Source organism: Chiroxiphia lanceolata, chromosome 17 (genome assembly GCF_009829145.1).
Source record: "Chiroxiphia lanceolata isolate bChiLan1 chromosome 17, bChiLan1.pri, whole genome shotgun sequence".
Taxonomy (NCBI): domain Eukaryota; kingdom Metazoa; phylum Chordata; class Aves; order Passeriformes; family Pipridae; genus Chiroxiphia; species Chiroxiphia lanceolata.
In genome coordinates this window covers 13,035,888-13,059,817 of record NC_045653.1, presented here as the reverse complement: position 1 = coordinate 13,059,817, position 23,930 = coordinate 13,035,888, and the positions used below count along the sequence as shown (strand labels likewise).

The window sequence follows — 23,930 nt, the reverse complement described above, 5'->3', positions numbered from 1 at the left end:
CAACTCTGAAGCAAATAGCCCGTGCTGGGATAGAACCTGCAACCTTGGCATTATTGGCATGTTTTTATAAAAACGAATTTCAGGGGGCTTTGAATGAAGCTCTTAAACCCTCAATTCAAGGACAAAATGTTTATTGCATCATGAGGAAAGAGAGATCATGAGGAGGGTGACGTGCAGGGGACCAGCAAGGAACGGTGTCTCCAGCAGTGTGCAAGGAAAAAAATCTTTTCTTAAGCTCTTCTCTGCAAATATTGTAATGTGGTTATAGCACAAGCACATGAGTGAAATAACTTTGTCCTGTTTGCCTCTGTTGAGGAGCAGCTCCCAGAGCAGGGTAGTGAACTCACTGCAGGTGGGTGCGGGTGGTCGGATCGTGCAGCCCGAGCGATTCCTCCTCACTGTCCCCTCAGATATGAGTGACATGGTCCAGCAGCGAGTAAATACCCACTGCAGGGGTGTTACACCCATCACCGAGGAATAATTGACCTCTTGGGTGACAAACCTGTGTCTCACAGGGCTCTAGGACAAATGCTGTCCTCAGGAAGTGCCAACATGGTGCTGGTTTGTCTCGTCTCGTGTTTGCTTGGCACCAGCCTCCCCTCCCTGCTGGCTGTGCTCAGTCACCTGGTACTTCTAAACCAAATTCTGCTCCCTGGTAAGGGCTGTTGTTTGCATTACAAACACAGGTGATGCAGCTGTAAAGGGGTAGCATTCAGCTTTTCACCTTGAACTCCAGTTGTATCCTGGTTCTCGAGTGAGAACAGGATCCGCTAAAAAGCGGCGCAAGGATAGAACATTCTTTTGGTCATTAAGTGGTAAAGAAAAAGAACTATTTTACAGGCAGCCAGAAGGGGAAATCTATTTTCATGCTTCTCTGGCATGAAAATAAATTAAATGTGGAAGAGTTTGTAAGCCAAATAGCTAATGCAGTGTGTCAAACACATACATAAATATAAAAGATGAGATTGGCAAGTTCTGTAGCTCATAAAAATAGCAGGAAACTATATTGCAAAGGTAATGTAGATTGAAATAATGATTTTAATCACCATGTAACAATGGATATAATAGTATATCATCAGACTTTGTGTAACATTCAGACTGAAATCTTGTATTCACTTATTTGCTCTGAAAAAGTGCCTTTTTTTTCTCTCCCCCTTTTTTTTTTACCAGTGTTGTTTCATGTCAGTATTTATTTAAAAAAATATTAAATTATTTGTTTTGTAATGAAGATATTTGAAATATGCATGTGGCCAGTCTGGGGATGGCAGTTTAGAGTCACGAATCTCGAGAGGAGGTAACAGTTTGCATTAGATTCTTGTCCTCAAAGCAATGAAATTGTAATGCTGGTAAAAAAATGTTGCTTCGAGGTCTGTGCCATTTCTTAATCAGTCCTCATGTAGGTGGATTATAATTGCAGCACCAAATAGCCAGACACCCTGGGCTCGGTATTAGAAGTATATTGTGATTTTTAGCACGTTTTTCTAAGTTTACATTTTCTGACCATTTAGCAGTTCAGTGATTTCCTCAGACTCCTGGTAAAATTATTATTCAGTGATAGAAATCGAACATGAGACACAAAGATTATATTCCAGTTCTGCCCCCAAAAGCTCACTGTCTTATCTGGCAGTTAAGGAGACTGCTTGTTGCTGAGAGGGGGAGAAATCTTTGGAATATAAGAAACTTAGCATTTAGTGAGCTGTGTAAAACACAAAGAGAAAGCTGTGCCAGCATATTCACTAACACAGAAACCCAGCAGTTATGCAGGGAGTGCAATGGCAGCTTATGGAGCATTTCCTGTGGTTGCATGAGCATGTGTTACCCCTTTATTGCACATCAGGCCATCTCTTCTCAGCTTGGCATTAATTCCTAGACAATGCCTTGCTCTTCAGTTATTATTGCTCAAATGACAGCTGGTATGAAACTATGAAGTTGCACAACAGTTAAAAATGGCCCAAGACCACTGTGGATACTGTCATTGGACAGGAAAGCATTGGATTGCTTTTTTTGGTGTTTTTTTTTTTAATATCCAAATCTATCTACCCACAAAATACTTTTTACATTACAAAGGAAAATTCAGTTATGTAACTGGGATAACTTTCCTTTGCCAAGGAGTTGAAAAGCAGCATTGAGTTTGGTACAGATATAAATTTGGGACCAGAGACCTATGCAGTGAAATTCTTTGCTACTGCTAAGCATTTGTTTTCTTTGTAGAATCCTTCTGATCAGCTGTCAAATAGTGAAAAAGAAAGCAGAATTTCTTTTGTGCAACGCTGATTTAAAATGGACTAATTATATATGTTGCTTATGTTTGTGGAATGAATTGGTTATGGATTGTTCTCCTGGCCTGAGACCAAATAAATTCTGTATAATTAATCAGTTAAAATTTTTTTTTTTATGCTGGAAACATTTTGACCTTTGTTGATACCTGGATAATCTAGACAGACTTTTTTCCAAGAGATGCCTGAATTTCTTGCAATTATGTGCCAGTTTGTGTGCTACAAATTTAATATGAGGTCATAAATAGCTATTTGGCATAATTAGTTACCTCTGCCTGTATGAACTTTGCAGAGGAAGTGGATGTTTAATTTTAAGCTTGAGTTTTTAAGTACTTGGTGATGAAAACAGTGGTGGAATTTCAATCTGCACCTGAGAAACGTGGATCACACTTCAGCAAACAGACAGTGAATCCATTAGAAGTCCCAGAAAATAAGGGAGAGCGAGGGCATGTTCTCAGCAAACTGTCACTCTCAGATGCCTTAGATTCATAAAATTAAAACCTCAGTAGAAAATGAGTGGCCTCTTTCAGAAGGTTCTGCTTCCCAGCTGGTTTGCATTAATTGCAGTCTAATACCATGGCAGTAAAGCTGTGCTCCACTGCGTGGTGAGTTCAACAGGGAGAGGCCTCTCTTCAGGAGGGGTCAGACCTCACTTTTTACAGTGTAAATACGAGGTTCCTTTAGCATAACAGCACAGTCTCCCTTTCAAAGATTTTTAAACACCAGGGGCTGACTGTGCTCCATTTACTTTGTTTTAAAACGAGCTATCTTCCAGGAGAGGGGAGTCAGGGGGAGAGGCAGAGGTGTTGACAGTGATGCACTGGGAGCTGCAGGGGTCTGTGCTACTGCTGCCCACGGGGAAAGCTCTGCTCTGACCCTTCCCATGGAATGGAAATCAAATATTAACTGGGACAGTCAAAAATAGGGATCTCCTCTAAGACAGAGCATTTACTTTGAAGGTGTCTTGTGTCTGCTTGAGTTTTGTGTGTCTGACTGTCTTCAGGCTTGCAGGAGATGACACTGGGGAGATGGGACCAGGCAGGACAGTCATGAATGAGAGAGAAGAATAAGGTAGAAGAATAAGAATAATAAAGGGACTGGGTAAGGAAAATATAGTTTGTGGTGGGGTATGATGAGGAAGTGGGAGCCAAGAGAGAAGAAAGAAGTGATGTTTCCCTAACCTGCTGCTTTGCTATCTTGGGAGCCTTTATGGAGGTCAGATAGAATACTTAAAACATGGGTTAATGAGCAGAATCAGCATAGAAAACACTCCCAGAAATGTTTGGATGTCACGGAGATTTCTGTTTGTGGATTTTGTTTTCATCACTTCTGTAGGATGTAAAAAAATCCAAAAGCATAGGGTGCTAACAGCTTGGGAAATTATGAACTTGGCCTTGATTATTCAGCTTATAGTGCAGTTGGCAAAGAATATGCTAAAATGTTATAGAAGTTTCACTGAATAATCGATTCAGTATACCTAGTGATGCTTTCTTCAAAATATCTAGAAGGCAATAGAAGAGCTGGTGTAAAATTACACATAAAATTCTGTGTCAGGAAACATCATACCTGCATAGTCAAGCACTTGAAAGTTAGGAAACATCAGACTCATGATGCTGTGCAGTATTGGTGCTACTTTTGTTGTATCTCGTTTCCAAGCTCTGTGTGAGGTAATGCTCTGGTGGAAAAAATAGAATGTAATTATATGATGAGAGACTGGGATGATGTTTGTGGACAAGCACAGTCTGACCCTGCTTCAGTCAGCACAGGCTGTGCAGCTCAGGAACTGCTGAACTGCTGTGCTGGCACAGGATAACACTTGTATGGGCCTTTTTATATTTAATTTGGATGCCCTTTCTGTTTATGTTGGCAGGGTTTAAACAGTGACACTACTGTGACCTCCAGAACTATGAGAATACCTGCACTGTCTGAAGAAGAGTCCATTGACAGTTATTAAAGATAAAAAGAGGAGGATATAAGCTGGATTTAGAAAGGCTGTGACTAGCAGGTTAATTGAGGCTGACAAGGCAATACCAGGGCAAAGATTACTCTGCTGTTGTTTTTCTTACACTTTTCTCTGAGCATCCTCTGTTGGCCACTGTCTGGCTCTTCTCCTGGAGGCCTTGAAGTGCTGGAACAGGGTGTAGAGGAGCTGGAAAAGCCTCGAGGCAAATGCCTGGCTCTGGAATGTTCAGTTGAGACTTAGAAGGATCCTAAGTAGCAGGTCAGAGAGTGGAGATGTGCTGCCCAGTTCCCTCTTTTCCACTGGTATTTAGAGGTTTACTCTGCTCAAGAGGAAGAGAATTACTAAGTATGTAGCTATGCTGACAGGGCATATTTTTATCCCCAATTGCATGATAGCAGATGTGATAAGGCTTTGATTTTAATGCTGAACTGGGAACTGGAGTCTTGTGGCCACTACTCAGCATTGGAGGTGGCAAATCCAGCTTTTCTTTATCATGTCTTGTTATCTGTCAGAGAAGGATTGTGTCCAGGATGAAACTACATCTGGAGGAATCTTTACTCCTTGGTGTCCATGGAGTCACCCAAATCAGTTTGCTGATTATTTTGTCCAGCAAGGAGGATTGCACAGAAACAGTCTGTATCCCATTTTAAGCATGATCACTTTTTGGCCCAAAAATGTTCCCTTGTGATCTGTTTTTGAAGTCAGTCCAGAGTGATTTCCTTCTATAACTGCAGCATCGTTTGATAGAAGTGGTTAAAAACACTTTCCCAAAATACAATAAAATCTAACTGCTTTCCCATGCTTCAAATCCTGAGAGTAACTATAAACCGTCCCAGCACTTTCAACACCATTGTTGAGCTGGATGGAGCTATACCAGGATCGAAAGGATGGTAAAAGCCAGGCCCTTAAAACTGCTCTGGTCATCACTTATTAAAGCTCTTTGAGGCTCTGTGGGTTGAGCACTCCCAGGAGCAGCAGCAGGGGAAGAGCTTTGACTGAGAAAAACTGTAGCATGAAATGTGTTTTCTATCACTATTCAGGGTGCCCTCAAACACCTGGTCAGGCCCACAGGCCTGCCTGGGATTGTGGTGGGAGGCAAATGGACATACTTTGAGTTGTGTATCTGAGAGTATTATCTGCAGGAGGGGTTCATATCCTTCTGGGAGCAATGTCCTATAACAGACACTGCTGATGTCAAGTGCTGTAACATTGTAGAATCATGCTTTTCATCTAGGTTAATCTAGTGTGCTCTTCCCTGCACTGTCTGAGCCCTTCCAGACAGAAATACAAGACGTTTTGGGGAAGGGTTCATTACATCTAATGGCAAACAGTTGAGCAATATGCTGCAAAGTGCATATGGGTTGAGTTTTTCTTCTCTTTTAACAGGTCAGATAGTCTTGAAATACCTCCACAGCTGACAGCCATGCAGCATTTTATGAGTCTTCTTGCCCAATAAATGCAGGCAGATGTTGTAGGATTTGGAACCTTACAAGGCACTGGAGTATAGCTGGTGGGAGGTAATTTTGATGAGTGCTTAACCTCTCACTAAAAAAGTAGCAGCTTGGAGAAGGCAGTATTTACTGCAGGAAACATTAGCTTGTCAGAGAGCTAAAGCACTGCAGAGAACCCCTCTGAATGACCATGCAAGTCTTCAGCCAGATGTTCTCCCCAGCACAGAGTGGTGCACGCCCTGCAGGGAGGAGCAGGGAGGCCTTTGCATCACTCACAGGCAGAATTGTTTCCTGTAGGAAAGCAGCTCACTGATGTGAGAGTGCACAAGCCATTGTATGCAGGCTTGTAAAATACCATGGAAATCAGCTGACCCCTGCAGGCATTTATTTTATTAGTCCTAAATGATCAAATAATCCTTTGAGAGAACTCTCTGTGGAACCACTGTGCAATTCATCTACAAGTGAGAAGAAATGCTTGGATCTAAGCTCTGTTATTCTGGTTTTTGGGGGGGTTAAACCATGACACAAACATATTGAGAAGTGTCCATGGTAGTCACGCTCAGTGTTAGTGGAGTCACAGTTGCTGCTGGCTGCCCAGAGAGCTGGGATAAACACTGAAACTGTCCTCCTGGGTTGAACCTCCTCCTCTGACTGTTGAGTATTTCACTGAGTGCTGGAAGAGCAAACCATGAGTTTTTCTAAAGGTAGCAGCTTATTCTAATTTGAGCAGTACAGGAGGCTTGGAGAACACATCCCTGATGTTGGGCCCCTCTGACCTGTGAAAGGTAAGGACACAAACCTGATTTTCAAAGGTTGCTGTGGCTTTGATCTAAACTCTGCCACAAGCCCATCCTGTCTCCATGATCACCACTCCCCAAGACACCACTGTTCCTATATCATGCTGTGTATTCGTAAAGTGAAAGAAAACTTTCCTTTAGCAGTGCCAGAGCTTAGTTCTGAATATACTGAAAATAATCATGAATATTCCCTTCTTTTCTTTACTCACTCATACCTGGCAAGGAGGGGAAGAAATGCAGTTATTGCAGTGACTGAAAGACAAATATAGAAACTAAGAGAGTGAGAAGCTGGCATGAAAGTTCTTGCAGGAGCCCAGGCCAGATCACGCACCATTGAAATGGTCATTGGCCATGGCATAGATTTTTAAAATGCTTGAATTAAAAAGTGAATGAAGGGGAAATAGCAAATGAAATCCATGTGTATGAGAGCAAGAATATAACATCAGTCAGCTCACAAAGAGTTTCTCTATACATGTTGCCCTTGGACACTCCTGTAGAGAAGGGCCACATTGTCCTTATCAGGGGGAAATCGTGGCACTGAATGTGCCTGGCACATGCACACCTTTTATGGGCTGCCTTTCCATGCAAATGTGTTTGGGATATACAGACTTTACAGGAACACTTACAGGACTGTACATCTGAAGGGCTGTTCTACTTTAGAGTCCAGATTGTTTTATTATGAGCTAAATGTTCTTTAAGCTACCTGTGAATGAGGGCATTGTGACATTTAGCAACTGGCTTGATTGAACACAGATGTGAGCCATATTCCATGTGGAGAAGATCCAAAGGGAGAGATCCTAGGCTTGTTTCTGATTTGCAAGGAGGAGTTTGAATGCAATTACTTGACATTGAGTTACCAAGATAGATGGAAACAAATCTCTTGCTCACACATCTACAGTGCTGGAAATGTAAAATCAGCCTGAGTTTGAGATGGTGGGCTGCCTTCAGATGTCAGGCAAACAAAGCTGCTGTATGTGAAAGCTGAAGTCCTGTGGAAATGGGCAGTATCCACTCAGAAATGGGAGGGGGCCAGGCATTTGTGTACATTGCTTACCAAGAGGCTTCCTAGGCATGGCCCATTCCACACAGCACTGCTTTCTGATGTCATTCCAGTCTGTGTCTGAATATTACAAAAAGTGCTATTACCTGGGAAAGCATTTGGAGAAAAAAAAAAGTGGTTGCATGAGGAACAGGGCTGAATTGATAGCATGCAATGTCTGTTGATAATTTTCCAGTTTCTTGAGTGTAAAATTTACTGGTGCAAAACTGAAATTGCTCATGGCAGAGTTCATTTTGTTGTGGAAGTGTTTATTTCTTATCAACAACTTCGAGAAGAAAAGCAAACATTTGGGGCCATTTCTGGTGCGTATTCTGAACTGCTGAATTCTACAAAACTGTTCACAGAAAATGTCACTAGCAGGCTTCATTCTCTGCTCCTGGAGTGAGAGGGTTTATCTCTGTCTTCATTGCCTGTGGCACTTGTTTGTTCTCCTGGCATTTGAACTGAGGGTGCAACATTGAAAACACAATGTTGTTATGTCTCTCCAGTCTGCCCTGTGAAGTGGAACAGGGACTGAGCTACAGCAGTCCCCAGGATAAAGGTTGATGTTGGAATGAAATATTGCTGAACCTGAATCTTTTAAGAACTTTCTTTCCCATGCAGATAATTGATTTTTTTTTTTTTTGTCCCAGCTTTGCATCCTTGTTCAGCTGGGAAGAAATTCCAAGTGTTTACTAACTTTGGTTGTTTGGTTGTCTGGAGTGCCCTTATCTGTAATTATTCTGCTGTAACAACACTGAGCTGCCAAGATACAGTGAGCTTAGTAGCTCTCAAGGTGTACCCCGGGGAGAGGTTTCCATTCTTTGAATGTGGTGCTGTAGGGCAAGAAAAAGAGTTGTGTTTGATCTCAGTTTAGACAAACTATGCTCAAGTGACACTCCTTCAGGATACAATGACAGGAACAGAGGAGAGAAAAAACCTGAGTTGCCAGGCTTGTTGTACTTCAGTTTATAGGAAATACCAATCTTAAGCACTCTGGCAAAGTATTTAAGTGTGCAGGTAAAAAAAAATCAGGAAGTTTAAGTTTCTGTCTCTGTACCACAGTCCTTCCTTTGGAAAATCCCCTGGGCTGAGGGAGCCTGTAGGGACACCCGAGCTTGGGTAGCTCAGCTAAAATGACAAAAATATATTCTACAAAACCACAGTGCAAAATCCACCACGCTGGGTCTAGTCACTGTGGGAAGCTATGGAGCAAGAGTCATTCCCCATCCTCTCACCCCTACATTTACACCCTCTTCTCCCTGCTCACTCACCTGCCCTGGGTGTACACGGACACACTCGCTCTGCACAGCTGGTGCAAAGTTCAAATTAAGTTAATTCCAACTGTGCAAATCTCTCCTTTTTCTAATTCTCTCTGATTGTTTGGAAACCAGGAAGCTGCAGTATCATGTGCAGGTAGCACAGCAATAAACATGTTCTCAATCACAATTTACACATAAAGCGTGAGTCCCTCGAGGTAACTCATCCCCCTCTTGACAGCTTTAATAAAGGATGATGGATTGTTTCTAAATGACAGTTTAGGAAAATCAAAAATTCCCCCCTGTATTGTTTTGAGCTGTGGTGTACAAGAGCTGTTTTGTCTTCTGTGGAAGTTGGTTTTGCCTGTAAGCACTGGGGCTCTATTACTCTCCTTCACAGTGGTGAGAAATGCTCAGTTGCCACAGGAGTGTGTTCATCCTGCTGCATATCCGTGACTTTCTGAAAAACTGCAGGAGCCAAGCGTGGGTGGGAAGTGGGGAAGTGCCAAGAGCCGAGTGTGTTGCTGTCCTAGGGATGCTGCTCTGGGCAGTCTCCTGGTGTGGGCTGTGGGAAGGAGGAGGGGTTGGACACTGATCCACCCAGAGCTGCCTCCGAGGCAAGAATGCCAGGAGGGGGCATCACCTGAGCCCACCTGTGCTGGCTCAGCTGCCCAACCAGGATGTGCAGGGGGCTTGGGCAGACCCAGACCTCCAGGTACCTGGCAGTCACCTGCACTCTGCTTTCCTCCACTCCACTCTTTTCTTTTTAAAGACCACACGTGTCAACAAATTAGTTCTGGAGGGCAGAGTCCTCTCTCTCTTTCTCTCTCTCTTTCTCTCTCTCTCTCTCTCGTTTCTTTTTGGCTCAAGATTTATTTCTCAGTGCATGTGCTTTGTAGCTGCACTTGGCAGAGTGGAGTTTGTTCAGCTGTCCATTCCCCAGCTAATCTGGTGTCCTAAAATAAAAACAAGCAAGTGGATCTTTGGGGAATGGTTGCCCCATGAAGACGTGCAGAGCGTCATGTGGTTCAGGCAGCCCTGCTCAGAGTCATTTACATGGTGAGAAGCCAGAAAAGAAAAAAAACAAAGGCTGAGGGCCTGAGCAGGGCTCAGTCTGGTGGGACATTGAGGTGATGGAATGAAGCCCAGACAAGAGCCCACTGCAGCCATGAAGCACCAAAGTCTTTCACTTTGGTGAAAGTGAAAATGTGAAATTCATGTGAAATGAAAAATTTTGAAATCACAACCAGCAGAGAGTGGAGTTAAATCAAGGCTAGAACTAGCCATGAGTGCAGGATCCATGGGATTGGGAAGCTTGCAGCTCTCCTACCACTCCCTTGGTGGGAGGCAAAGAAAGACCAGTCCTGGAGATCTCATCTGAACCTTTACTTTTCCCCACGTAAAATGTTTGTGGTAATGCATCCTCTAGCTAAGGAGGCCTGGCTGGACATCAGCTGCTTTGTTTGAGACAAAACAATGTCCATCCTTCCTCTTCCTAATATCCCAGGATGAAGCAAGGTGTTTGCTCCCTGCTGTCCCAGAAATCTCAGCAATATTGTTCTTATGTTTGGAATATCAGCACCAGGGAACAAATGTTTCTTCTGAAAATTCCTGGGAACCTGGTCCATAAGGACAGGTGCCAGGACGTACCTGTGCATGAAAGAGCATGTGTGGGAGGTTCTGTGTGTAATCTGAGGGGTTTTCCTACAGGAGATGGTGATAAAAAATACTGTTCTGTTAGTTATTGGAAAAAGGAGTAACTGAATTTTAAATCTGGGCTCAATCCTTGTGTCCCAGCTTTGTTTCCCAGCCCAATAAGCAATGTTTTAGTGTATGTAATGAATGCCTTTCAATCAGCAAACCCCAGAAGAGCCCAAAGTCTTTACAGCCTGAGATTTGTGCCATACTTCTTTCTAGTGATCTGGTACTTAGCTTCCTGTTGGAAATTATTTGTATTAATACATGCTGTTGCTTTAATTGCTGCTGTGTTTTATGACTGTGATATTCTTTCCCTTAGGCACAACAGGGATTTACCAGGGAGCCAATGGCCTGACAAATTCTGCAGGATTCAGTGCTGTGCATCAGGTATGGTTCAGCATCCATTACTGGCAACCTCCACACTTTATTTTAAATACCTGGAAAATTTGCAGATCAGAGAGATTATTCCAGTGTTCAGATGCATTTAAGGAAGGTATTGCTGTGTATTTTGCTGAAAACCATTCTGCTCTGCTCCCGTGGCCTGTCTGTTTGCTGGACCTGTAGATCTCTTGATTAATTTGAAGATGTGTGTCTCAGTGCACACAGAGTGCAGCCCATGCAGGAGGAGGATGCCCCAATGGCCTCTGCTGTGCTGCTGTAGCAGTGCCAAGAGTTTCATCATTCTTCTGCCATCTTACAACTCCCAGATATGTTGTCCATCCTCTGTTTCTGCAGTTCTGTCGTCTGCTGTCTTGGCACTGTGCAGTAAATACAACAGTTTGAAAGAGGCTTTGGCAGGTCCTGATGAATATTGAGCCATGTGAGCTGTCTGTGCACTCCCTCCTTTGAGAACACACCTGTCTGTGGCTTCATGCCTCAGATACCTTGATAAATGTGTGGGTATAAATAAACAGCATGCATGTATACACAAGGCAGATGTTTTCCAGTAGCAAATGGCTCTTCTTGTTTGGCCCAAACAAATGAGTCCACTGTCCCAGAAAATGTGTTTTGGTTGGCCAGTAGTTTCAGTTCCTTGTTTGTAAGGTGATTGTTGACTTATATTTTCAATGGCAACAGTGGGTAATTCCTTTATTGCTTCAGTTTGGCTAAAAACATCAGCATTTGCTGATGAAAGTGCATGTGATTGAAGCATGGAGGTTACCTAAAAAGGGAAAAAATAATTGGGCTGTTTTCATTATTTTGTGATATTCTGCAAGAGAAAACAATGAAATTATCTCATTTCTCTTGCAGTCTAATTGTTCTTGTGACAACTTGAGTCTTTGTTCTTGAAAGCTCCCTGGTGACTGAAAGTTAATGAAATAGCTCTGTCACAGATAAAGATGTAAGCTGTTAAAGGAGGAAAGTGCTTTTAGTCTTTCTACAGACCATTTATTATTTAATTTTATTTGATACCAGAGGCTAATTATGATTTCTGAGGAAATAAAAACCTTTTGCTGAAAGACAATGCTCAGAGCATGAACACAGTTTTCTATCTGGAAAAGCAAATCAGTGGACAAGGGCAGGAGATGCAATTAAAATGAAAAGAAAGAAATTAACTCTTTTATGCTTTAACTGTCCATAGATAAATTTTATAATCTATTCCAGTGTCCTGCTTCTCACAGAAAAAAAAAAAAAAAAAAAAAAGAAAAGCTACAAAGGTAATAGGTGTGGAGTTTTTTTTGAAGCCTTAAAATCAAGACAAAAGGTTTTGTGGTACCTCAGCTTCCTAAGGTCACTCATACCTTGTATTTTTTGTTCATTTTTCTGTAGGTAGGGAAGATGATTCAGGCATTTAGTTATTGCTGAGATAGTTGGACAGACTGTTGTGAGCATTGTTGCAAAACAATTGCTCCTTTCTCTTCATTTCTTTAGTTTAAGAGCTGATCAGAAAATGTTGCTGATCAGGGGAAAATGCAGGTTGTTTTGTTCCTTCCCTCACCCAGTTATTCGTTCTGTTCTTGCAGTTTCTACGGTATTTTGTTGTTTACAGAGATTATATATTATACAGAGATAACTAAAATCCTCTGAAAAAAAGCAGAACTTGCCAGATTTCTGACCTCCTGTTGGTTGGTCGATCACAATAAAATAGGAGTATGTTTGGGAGAAGCAGAAATGTAATTTTTTAAGTGAATGAAATACAGTCCTTTAGTGAAATATTCCTGAGCTGTGACTCTCTGAGTCCATAAGTAACCCTGCTTTCGTGGTGCCTGACTCGTTTGAAAGATAAAAACACACGTGTGCCAGTTGGATGTTTCTTTTTTCCTCAAAGGAATATTCATCCTATCCAAGCTTTCCTCAGAGCCAGTACTCCCAGTATTACAGCTCGTCCTACAACTCCCCCTACGTGTCTGCAAACAGCATCAGCCCCTCGGCCATCCCGACCTCCACCTACTCCCTGCAGGAATCTTCCCACAACATCACCAGTCAGAGCACAGAGTCCCTCTCTGGTAAGAGCATCCCTTGTGTCTCCAGGCTGGCAGTCTCAGCCACCTGGAGGCATAAACACTATAATCTTGTTGGTGGAGTTTTTTAAAATAGATGTACTTACGTGGGTAACTCAGATTTCCTGGCATTTAACAGTTCTGCTTGCACAGGGGTTTGGGAAGAGATTCGAACATCCAGGCTCTCTAAAACCATCCTGTGTTGTTTTCATGAGTGTGCAGGGTTTGATCTCTTTTAAAGGTGGTACAGAAAGATAAAACAATTACCTACAATGCCCAGATCAGTACTGAGTGCATGGATAGCAGTGAATTCAAACCAAAGAGCCATGCTCTGAAAAAGCCCCAGTTTCCTGAATGTCTGATGACTTTTCAGCCCATATGTCTGTCAAGGTTCATATTCACCTCTTGGAACAACAAGTAATTTGTGCATTCATAAATAAGTACATTAAGAGAAAATCCCTCTTTAAAAAAATGTGCACAAACCATTTGTTTTAAGTTGAAAGTTCAAGGTGGATTCCAAGCAGAAAACAAAGCTTCAAGATTTGTGGCCTCTCTTTGAATGCTTAATTTTTAAAGTTTTAAAGCTTAAATATTGTATGGAATTACTGATGGATTATGATCCTCCAGTGTACTGTTTGAGTGCAGTCTTCAGATATCACTTCCCTACCAGTTTCCATTGCTGTGCAATAACATTTATATAAAACACCACTCAATTTGTGGATGATCACCCAGCACACCCATGGCAGGTCTGCTGGCTTATGAAACAAATCTGAACATCTGTGGTTGCTCTAAAAGAAAAATGACCTAATATTGTTTTTTAAAAAGAAGTGATCACAGACTGCTCTAAAAGCAGTTGGAGGATTTTCCGTTCCTTAGATCTTATCTCAGCCCTTTTGAGAAAGGATGATTTCAAAAAGGCTTGTTAGGCACAATCCCAGCTTCTCTGAAGAAGAGGATGGTTATTCTAGGAAGCTGCAGAGGCCACAACTTAGCAAGGTGAAAAGAAAAATATGTTTGAATAGGATTTGTAGTGTAAGGTAAGTGAAATCCAGACAGTTTTATGAAACTCAAGCCAGTCAAAACAGATGCTTTATACATGAAAAGTTCACCTTTAACTGTCTCTTCTCAGTTATTTCTAAAATACTGTCCTCTGTGAAATGGAGTAGGGCTCAAGAAGCTAGTTCTGTATTTTTAAATGTAAGTTGATGTGAAAGTATATTTTTAATCATGAGCATTCGTGAAAATTTTAAAAAAATATTTTCAGAATTTGAATTGATCTTGGATTCTTTTCCCATTGCCTTTCTGATTTCTCTCTTTGAAAAGAAGTGGGGAGGGGAAAATTCCAAAAGCTTTTCTTATCAACGAAAATGTGATAAGGTTTTTGAAGTGACACATCCTTTTTAAAATGTTATGCATGTGGTCTTGGTGATTTTTGAAATTGCTTTAACAAATCTTAGGGGTTAAAACTTATTTCTCCAACAAAGTTAGCTACTGACGTGGAAAGAGCAAGATTTTCTCTTGATGTTTTCACAGTGTTTCTGTTGCTCTCCACTGAAAGATTTCATGCTTTAATTATAATGACACAGTGCAAAAATTTAAGTTTACAATGGAATTTCTTTTTCCCAATAGGGGAATATTCAACAACACCAGCAAAAGATGTAGAAACAGAGAGACATCACAGAGGGTCAGATGGCAAAGTACGAGCCCGGTCAAAAAGAAGCAACGATCCTTCCCCTGCTGCTGACAGTGAGATCGAGGTAATAACTTGAATTTATATTCCCTTAGTAAATCCAGCAAAGATAAACAGTTGCATCTCATAGCAAATCCCAGAGACAGAATAAAATCCTATAACTGAAACCTGCAGACACAGGTAGTCAAAACAGTTCCCTAATTTCCATGTTATCAGCATCTCAAACTGTTCTTCCTGCGTACACTTCTTTTCCTTCGGGCTTTTTCTGAGCCTGCTGTTTTGTTCCCCTGACTTGATGTGCAACGAGGGATTTGAGTGGTTGTTGGGAGAGCAGGCTCTCAGGATGAGCAGCACACACAGAGTTCCAAAATTCCTGATGTTTCCCTTTGCCTGCCTTCACAGAGCATCTACAGTCGGCGCTCCAAATGGGCTCGAGATCTTAAAAAGCTCACCAGTCCAACAGGACATATTTGCTGACTGAACCTATTCCTGCAGTTGCTTAATGTGTAACTATATTTCTTCTTTTCCACCCCATCTGTCATCGCAGCGTGTGTTTGTGTGGGATTTGGATGAGACGATAATTATTTTTCACTCCTTACTCACGGGAACCTTCGCGTCCAGATATGGGAAGGTAAAATTCAATTTTTTTAGCATTACTGCTTGTCCAGCCAAATTGCATCGGGAACTGTGGGGGCAGCTGACGAGGCAGCTTCTCAAACAGGTGCTGCCTCCTTTATTCAGACGTGTTTGTGTAAATGTGTCCTGTGGTATTTCCTCCCAACATGTGAGAATTTAATTTACCTCCCTTTTCGTGTTGCAAGTAGCCCCTCGTTTTTCAAAAAGCTCGTGTTGCTCAGCTGCTGCTGCTGGATGGGGATGGTCTTTCAGTGTCTGTCTTCTGCAAGAAAGAGCATCAGGCAGCCAGACAGCCTGAACTTTAGCCTGAATGAGGTAACACATTTTTTTGTGAGACCAGTGTTTTCTTATGAATCTCAGACAACTTCGTGAGAGTGATTTTGTGTTTGTCAGTCTAGGTTGCCATGAAGAACACTGGCTCTGCTTCCCACATAGCTGCTGAAGCTCATATTTTTAAGGGGATTTAGGAACCATATCTAGCTGTGCTTACTTTAGATACCCCCCCTTGAAATGCAGGCAGTTCCATTTTTTTTAGTAACTCACTCTGTGGCTGAACAGACTGAACTTGGCTGCTAAAGAGAAAACCTCTGGCTTTTGGATTTAGTACCAGGTGCTTCAGTTTCTTCTAAGGCAGCTTTTTATGATAAACACTCAAGTCACTTTGAATTACAGAATGTCAAACACTTTTAAACGGGTGGGAAAAAAGACAATATCATTACCTAATTAGAAGTGGATGACCTAGTTGGCAGCTGTTTCTACACATGGCTTTGAACAGTCAGCTTCATCAGGAGACTGGAAAATAGCCCTGCTTCTCTCAAGAAGGCAGAAATATGATTTGACATCATTTCATGGCTTTACCAGCTGTACTTTTTTACGATGGTTGTAACGAGCTGAACGTGTAATTAGTGAGATAGATTTATTGTTCGCTGTTAGATGTGCGCAGTTGTAAAGGATATAAAATGGTGTTTGTGGTGTGGAAGTCTACTGCAGCACTTGGAATGCTGCTAACACTTCTAACAGCACCCTCTGAAAACCAAGCACGTTGTTTCCAGGCAGGGATTTATTCCGATGGGGCGACTGAAGCGGTTGCTTTTCCCAGGGAATGTGGTGAAGGAGTTGTACCTGTGTAAGCTCAAACCTGCTGCCTGCAGAAACCAGAAAGAATTAGGCAGGATCAGGAAACAATTGTCTGCTTCGGAAAACCTCTGTATAAATCTATAAAATGACAAAACTTCCGTTGGCCGTTTCTTTTATGCCAATTTAAGGAATGATACAAACAGGAATATTTTCTTTTGAGTGAAGAATGAATCACCTTTTACTATTAAGTTACAGCAGGCTCCTTGAGAAACTTCTTTAGGTGGATTTTTTTTGCAGTTCTTCATTTGTTTCTTCACTATTAATTCCTCAGGGCTTTCCTGTAAGGGAAATGATTGTGTTATAAAAGTATTATAGTCTGGTGGCTTGATCCAGAGACAACCAGAAGCTTTGGTGGGCTTTGGAACAGACCTTAAACCAAGAGGGAAATACAGCACATTCAGACAGGCTGCCCTGGGAAGTGTTAAACAGCAACACAATTCAAAACTATCAGGTACAAGTGAAACAGAGAGTCAGAGGTTAATAATTTCATAATCTCTTACTTCAGTAGCATAGGAAGTGCTAATCTCAAAGTAAATTAAGTGTCAAGGCCTAAATTCTTATTTTTTTTGTCCATAACTGATCATAAAAGATTCATGTGCCTGTAATTAGACATGCACATGCTTATAATTAAACCTCACACGTGGAGATCTTGATTCAGTGTGTCTTCCTCCAGAAAACATGTCAGTTTATAGGATCTTGACCATTCCCCTGACCAACATTTTTGTCCCAGTGTCATCCTGTAGAGCTGTGCTGTAGAGCTGCTGTGCAGGTGCTCAGAGAATTAGTCTATAAAGTTGTTCAAGCTGAAGAATATCACCTCTTTCTGGGGTGATTTTTTTGGGAAAATGGGAGGAGGAACATCAACCACAGCTTCAGAGTTTCGGGTCTAAACTCCTTTGTTCTTTAGTGACAAAATCTCAAATGGTTCTGTGTGTTGCCCCTTCTTTGGTGATGGCAGCAAGAGGGAGCTGTCCAAAAAATAAGAAAAAAAAAAAAAGGAGGGGGCAGAATTCACAAAGAGGATTATCAGTTGTAGTCAAGTATTAACTGTTAATGCATCAGTGTATGTTTTCTGACCAGATTTCCTGCAAAAATTCTCTTTTCTTTGGTTTCTGAGGGAAACCAGTGTGGTTCTTGCCACAGATATGGGCTCCTCAGAGCACTGAGAGTTAATCTCAGGTGTTTAGAAAATGCTTTGCCCACAGCATCAGTAGCAGTTAAAACACAAAACTTACTCAAGATTGAAGCATGAATGAAGAGCCCAGCCCGGGCTGCTCTCCCAGACTCTTTGCTCTGCCCAGGGGTTGCACAGTCCCCTGACATTGGGTCTTAATGTCTTTGCCAGATGGTCCCTGCTGTATAACCTCTTTAGTGGCAGTCAGAGCCTGCACATTCACATCTCCTTTTGCTTCTTCCTTGCCCACAGCTGAGTGGGGGCATCCCTGCCCCAACATGGTCCAGGGGATGGGGGCACAAAGCTCTCAAACCCGAGGACATCTCTCCACCCTTGGCTTCTCAGCAGGAAGCCTTCTGACAAGAAAAAGCAACCCCCCAAAAGCTCCAGAGGCAGTTAACCCTGGGTATTATGTTCAGGAGGGTTTATAAGACCTCTTCTACAGGGCTCTGATCCCACCATGACTGCAGAATATTTACCATGTGCTCAGAGACCACAGCAGGTGTAGAGCATTATAGATTATCCTGCTGTCCATCCAGACTTTTTAATCCCTTCAGGTGTGTGGAATAGAGCTCCTCAGGGAGGTGGCTGCAGTCTTTACTGTGTCTGCAGGGATCTGCCCCCCAAATCACTCACTAAACATAGTGGGAGAAATGGCTCAAAATCCATAACAGGCTGCTGGGCTTTCCCACAAGTTGGGTAAAAGTGAAGGGACTTGTTTGAAGCAGGTAGGTGAACGCAGAAAGATTCTCTTGGTGATATTAATTCAGAAAAAAATATAAAGAGATTGCATGCACTCCTGTGCCAAACAGTCATGAGCCTGTTCCTCTTTCCCTGAGATATTTGCAAGTTTATTCCATAATCTGTGTTGTCTAAGCCATAAAAAACTTCTGCATCTCTTTCAGTCTGAGAAATTTGAAGTATTGATTTGTTCTTACACTTTTTGAAGGATTAGCATTCTTGAAAAGGGGGCACAGGGTGTGTTGCATTCCCTAACTGGGAGGTGTGTGTGAAGGTAATACCTTTCCTTAGTATTTTGTGTTGTTCCCAGAACGTGTTCTGCTGTGGCTGTGTGTTGGTGTACACTTCTTGGGATTGTAGTGTCCAAATGAATTGTGAGCAAAATAAAATCTGGAGTTAAAATTCATCCCTACATGCGAGAAAAATACTCTGAAATCCTGGAACCAAATCACAAGGATTTTATCTTAGCCTGAACTGAATGCATAGGACAGTGTAAATTCTTGAATTGTGTTGGATCTGGATCAGTACTTTGACAATGTCTTCTGATATCTGGGAGTTCAGATCTATAAAATTCCCTTCAAGAACCATAGCAATTTCTGAGATGCCCAGTTGAGGACAGGACATAAACATGATTTTCTAGCATTTAAGCAAATGCCATAGCTGCTCTGTGCTGGCTGTCTGTGAACTGGCCTGTCTTGTTATGATTTTATGGATCTAGGAAACCTTATTCCTCAACAGTTTCACTGGCAGTTGTATGTTCTTAAAAAAGTTTTCCTTTAAATGAATTATAATTTCCAATTTAAAAAAAAAAGTCATTGAAAAGTTCCTCCTTGGCTCTACTGGAGATCCTTGTAAAACCCTAGGTTTGATTTTTTTAATTTCATCTTTTTTCCCCTGCTTTCACTGAATCCCTCAAGTAGCTTGTGCTTTTCCCTGCTTTGTTCTCTCACAGGACCCTAAAGCCAGGACCTGAGTGAAACACCGTGGGGATTTAATCAAATCTGATGGTGATTCATGCTTCTAATGGCCGAGTCTGTCCTTTACTACTTTACAAACTGAGAAGGAATAAAACCCCATTTTATTGCTCGGCTGTTAAAAACTATTTGTAGAAGTTGCTAAGGTTCAAATCAAAAGGGGCCTCCCTTGAGAACTATTAGTTAATTCTAAGTGCCATGGAGTCGCTTTTTTCCTTCTTCTCTCGCTTGAGATGTGGCCTTATATCATGACTGCTGTTCAAACATCTGAGAGTTTTCCATTCCTTTGACAAACATGAGCCAAAGTGCTTAAGGACATCTGTTTATTTTATTTCTTTAATGAGAAAACCTTCCAATTTCTTACTGGCTCAGCTGTGTTTATTTACATTTTGTTAGTCATATGTGTGGGGCACCTTGGGACGTTAAAAACCTGCAGAGGCCTATGCTGAGGGCTGCTCGCAGGCATCCTGGGCAGAAAGGCAGAATAAGCCCTTCCTAAGGAAAACACAGTCCTTGGAACTCCATAAAATAGATTTTCAAAACAAATAGAGCCTAATTCACTCAGTAGATCATGGATTAAGTCAAGATGAATACAATTTGGAAAGGATTTTCTGAGGAAGTCGGAGATTTTTTTACCCACTGGAGGCTAAACCTTGTGTTTAATGCCTTTTTAAGTTAAATTAAAAAAGCATTCAATCACTGCAGGTAATAAAGAAGTCTGTTACTTTAGACATGCTGCTATATCAATTATTTAGCTCATTATTGGAGAGGAGGGAGGGGGTGAATAATTCCAGCCATCTGATTGTTTCAAACGTGTATTTCGGGAGCGGGGGTCTGTGTTTATCATCTGTGCTGGCTGATGAGAAGCAGCAGCAGGAACATCCCCAGCAGATCCCAGCAGGTCGAGGGGTGGGCACGGGAGGTGCTGGGAGCTCCTGGGGATGGAACCTCTTGTTCTGCAGCTCAGGAGAGCAGGGGGATTTCTGAGCAAAGTGCACATGTGGCATTTGGAACCATTAAAGGATCATTTTGGACATAAAATAACGTGTCAGGAACAATGCTGGGTTATTAAACAAGCAGGAGGAAAGGCAGCCTGCTTTCCAGTTGGGGGAAAAAGGGTTTAAAAAAAAAAAAAAGCCAAAGGGAGCTGACTTGTTTTAGAAGTTGCATGAGCCAAATGTGCCGTTGTGCTGAGGGTTCCACTCCAGGAGGTGTTTCTCCATCAAGCTTTCCAGGAGTTTTGGGGTTTTCACAGAGCTATCAGGGACTTTCATATCGAAATGCAGTGATTTTCCTGTGTGGAGGGGAAGGAAATGAAGATCAGTTTGGTTTAAATTCCACTCCCTCTTCTGAAACTTATGCCATGTATAGTACAAAGGAATTATTTTTGGTCATGAACCTTTTGTTGCCATTTATCCTCAAGCATCATGGCCCAGCTTTTAACCTGTATTTAAGTACAATACTACCATGAGACTGGAATCCATTTCGGATTTTATGAGTTCAGACATGGGATAAATCATTGTAGTCATTGCTGCCTGTCCCTAAGCATAGTTCCTTTAGAGAAGGAGGAGAACCTTTTCAACCTCCACATGCTCTTGAATGGGAGGGTTTAGTGACCTACATTCCCATTTGCTTATTGGAATAATTTCCAAGGTGAAGTTCCCACCCATATGTGAACAGATACCTGACAGTAAAGAGAGTCCTTCAATAAATATTGGAAGCACTCCTTAAATCACAGTAAGGGTGAATAGGAAAAGGTGTCTGGAGAAAAGGGGTTAAATTATATTTGCTCTCCATCTAGCACAGACTTTTCACATACCTGTGGATACTATTAATTTAAATTCAGTAGGTTGTCTAATAAAGCTGGATATATCAGTATTTGGGGAACAATATCTTCATTTTGGGAGGGGGAAGTTTGGACCCTGAAAAGCTGAGTGATTCTGTTTGAAAAGGGATGATCCTTTTTTAAAGAAGCCTGAAGTGTAGTCCCTTAGGTAAATCACTTCTGAAAATGGGTTTTAGCTCCTGAGCTACTTTCATTACTTAAAACAACTTTTCTCACAAATACCCACTCCCTTGCTGGAAAAGCTCTGAGAGGCTCAGTCTGGCTCTGTGTTATTAAAAAGATAAAATTGCAAGCTAAACTACTTAAGTGTAGTTAGTGAAAGAGCTAAATGTGTTTTCTTCCTCAAAAAGACATGGGCTTACTTGAACTAGAACTGATACACATGGTTAATATCCCATTATTATGGGAAAGTCTTGCTCATGCTTCAGATTTTGATCAAGGTGTAAAATGTTACAGTAAAAGAATGGTTATTCTCACAGACCCTTTTTTGTTCAAACATGTGGCCCTGATATTGGTATCTTTGCTTTTTTGATTATTATTATAATTTTTATACTACAACCAAGCTGGTCCACTTTCCAGGAGTTTCCAAGTAATTAAACCCAATTAAAACTATTAAATTCCTTCTTTTGGTGACAACTTCATTATTAACAGCTAACCATAAGGAGGAGATTTAACTTGGAAAGCTCTTGATTGTGTACTAATCCGTCTCTCACCTCTGGCTGACACCTGTGGCAGGTAAACCCTATAGAATAGGAGTCTGATGAATGCTCTTAATTAATACTTTCTTCCTTGTAGAAAAGTAATTATTTGCTCACGGCATAAATAGGTATTTGGCAGGGATTTAAAAAGAGTGATTAGTTTAAAATACCAGGGCTTTATTTTGGTGGGGTTTTTTTAAGGGAAGTGATGGTGTCTGAATCCAAGATCCACGCTCAGAATGACTTTGTCCTGACAATTTGAATGTCGAGTTAATTGTCACGTTGCTGAATGGAGGCAGAGCCAGACAACAGGCTGAGTTGTTCTGCATCTCAGAGCAGCCAGTTTTGCCCCTTTGCTAATGGCCTGCAAGTCTGAACAAGGTACCTGCAAGGCAGAGGCTTGGAATGGGCTTTGGATCCAGGATTGGAGGCAGGAGTGACTTGCACTTGAGAGATTGCCAGAGATAAGATGCTTCCCTCTTCCTTCCCAAATTACAGTGTGCAGGAGGGGAGTGCTGGCTGTGGACAGGCAGCCAACTGGATTAGTGGTGGCTGCAGGTGTTAACAAATACATGTCTTTTTAATGCATATTCTAGGGCAAGTATAAGCAGTTTGTGAAGTCTCTGTGTTTCAGGAGATCAGTGGGAAGAATGTTTTAAGAGGGAGCCTTTTGGGAGGGTGCTGGTGCTGCAGTCTGAGGTGTGACTGCAGCAGTGCAGGCTTCTGGGCAGGGTAGCTCCTGGAAAAGGATCCAGAGACCAACACAGTCCATTTTGGAACGTGCTGGCAGCTGTTTGTACCCTAATTTGGGTGTGCATGCACATCCTGCATCCCCTTTGCTCTGCTAAAATACAGGCCAGTCAGAGTTTCTCATGGTCAAACTTTCCCCACTGCTGTCATGGGGGAATATTTGTTCTTTGCTCGCCTCCAGTTTTTATGGAAATCATCTTTAAACACAGACAAGCTGAAGGCTTTTCAGCAAGCTCCTTTTAGACATCTTCTGTTATATTGTTACTTGAAATGAGGGGTCAAAATGGAAACAGAAACAGAAATTAATTTTGGGCGAGGTGCTGTCAGCTCAGGGGACGTACTTGGATTCAAATTGTAATTTTTAAAAAAATTCACTTCACATGCACAAACTAGTTCAAGGATTAGAAACAGTGCATGCAGCTGGCCAGCTTAAAAACAACATTGGGAGCAAACGTGTCAGCTTGTGCCATTGGGCACAAGAAAAAGTCCCTCTTGATGAATTGGATACTTTTTTCTTCCTTCACAGTATGTGCCACAGGCTTCTGTTGCCCATGTTTTCCTCTAATAGGACTGTTTGCTGAATAGGCAGCAAAATTACCCCCAAAACAAGCAGAAATTATGCTGCTCTCAAGGTGTGGCCACTGGCAGCAGTAGGCAGTAGCCCATCAGGCCTCAGCTAAAAGTCACAGATGAGACAGAAGCAGCAGATGTGTCCAAGGATGCTCTTCAGGGCAAACATTTCTTTATGGAAGATGTTGAAAAAGGACTTACCTTGCTCTTTGCACGTTTTGATCCTTCGTTGTTTATAAAGGAGTAGCAGGGATTGGAGGCTTTTTAGCTCTGAGTTCCTTCAAGATGTGCCCTAAGGAGAACGGGGCAGCTGTGAGACTGTGACTCCTGTTCTGTAGAAGGGAAGGGTGCATTGAGCAGGGGGGATATGATGAGTCTCTTCAAGAATGAATAGTCCAGGATGAGCACTGGTGCTTATCCCCCCCCAGCAGTGGGGAGCAGCTGTTCCAGCTGTGCACTGGAGGGTCAGGAATGCCTGGTCATGTCTGAGCACCAGAGGTTCACACTGAAAGTTTGGAGCTGTTTAATTTTGACCCCGAGGGAAGCCCCAGCATTGGTGCATGGCAGAGGTGAGGCAAGTGGGGATACACTGTGCTGCTGCAGGTTTTATTTACAGAAGGAGTTTATTGCCTGTTTTCCATCCCTGCCTCTCATTGTCCCTGTTTGTGGGAGCATGACTCGTGGATTAGCAGAGGGAGAGCCTCGCTCTTCTAGAGTTACTAAACAAGCACTGGGGGGGGGGGGAGTTTTTAGATTAATCTGTTTTCACTGTAAAAAGTGGTTCCTGGAG

At 42.1% G+C, this 23,930-nt stretch overlaps 1 protein-coding gene across 3 annotated transcripts in view; it reads left to right on the top strand.

Moving 5' to 3' along the window:
• EYA2 (EYA transcriptional coactivator and phosphatase 2) overlaps window positions 1-23,930 on the top strand; it is an 81,395-nt gene that overhangs the window by 43,784 nt on the left and 13,681 nt on the right. For all 3 annotated transcript variants that reach the window (XM_032704570.1, XM_032704569.1, XM_032704571.1), the window contains 4 exons: window positions 10,803-10,870; window positions 12,753-12,930; window positions 14,554-14,681; window positions 15,162-15,245. In XM_032704570.1, coding sequence (XP_032560461.1) covers window positions 10,803-10,870; window positions 12,753-12,930; window positions 14,554-14,681; window positions 15,162-15,245 — 458 coding nt within the window. The remainder of the gene's footprint in view (window positions 1-10,802; window positions 10,871-12,752; window positions 12,931-14,553; window positions 14,682-15,161; window positions 15,246-23,930) is intronic.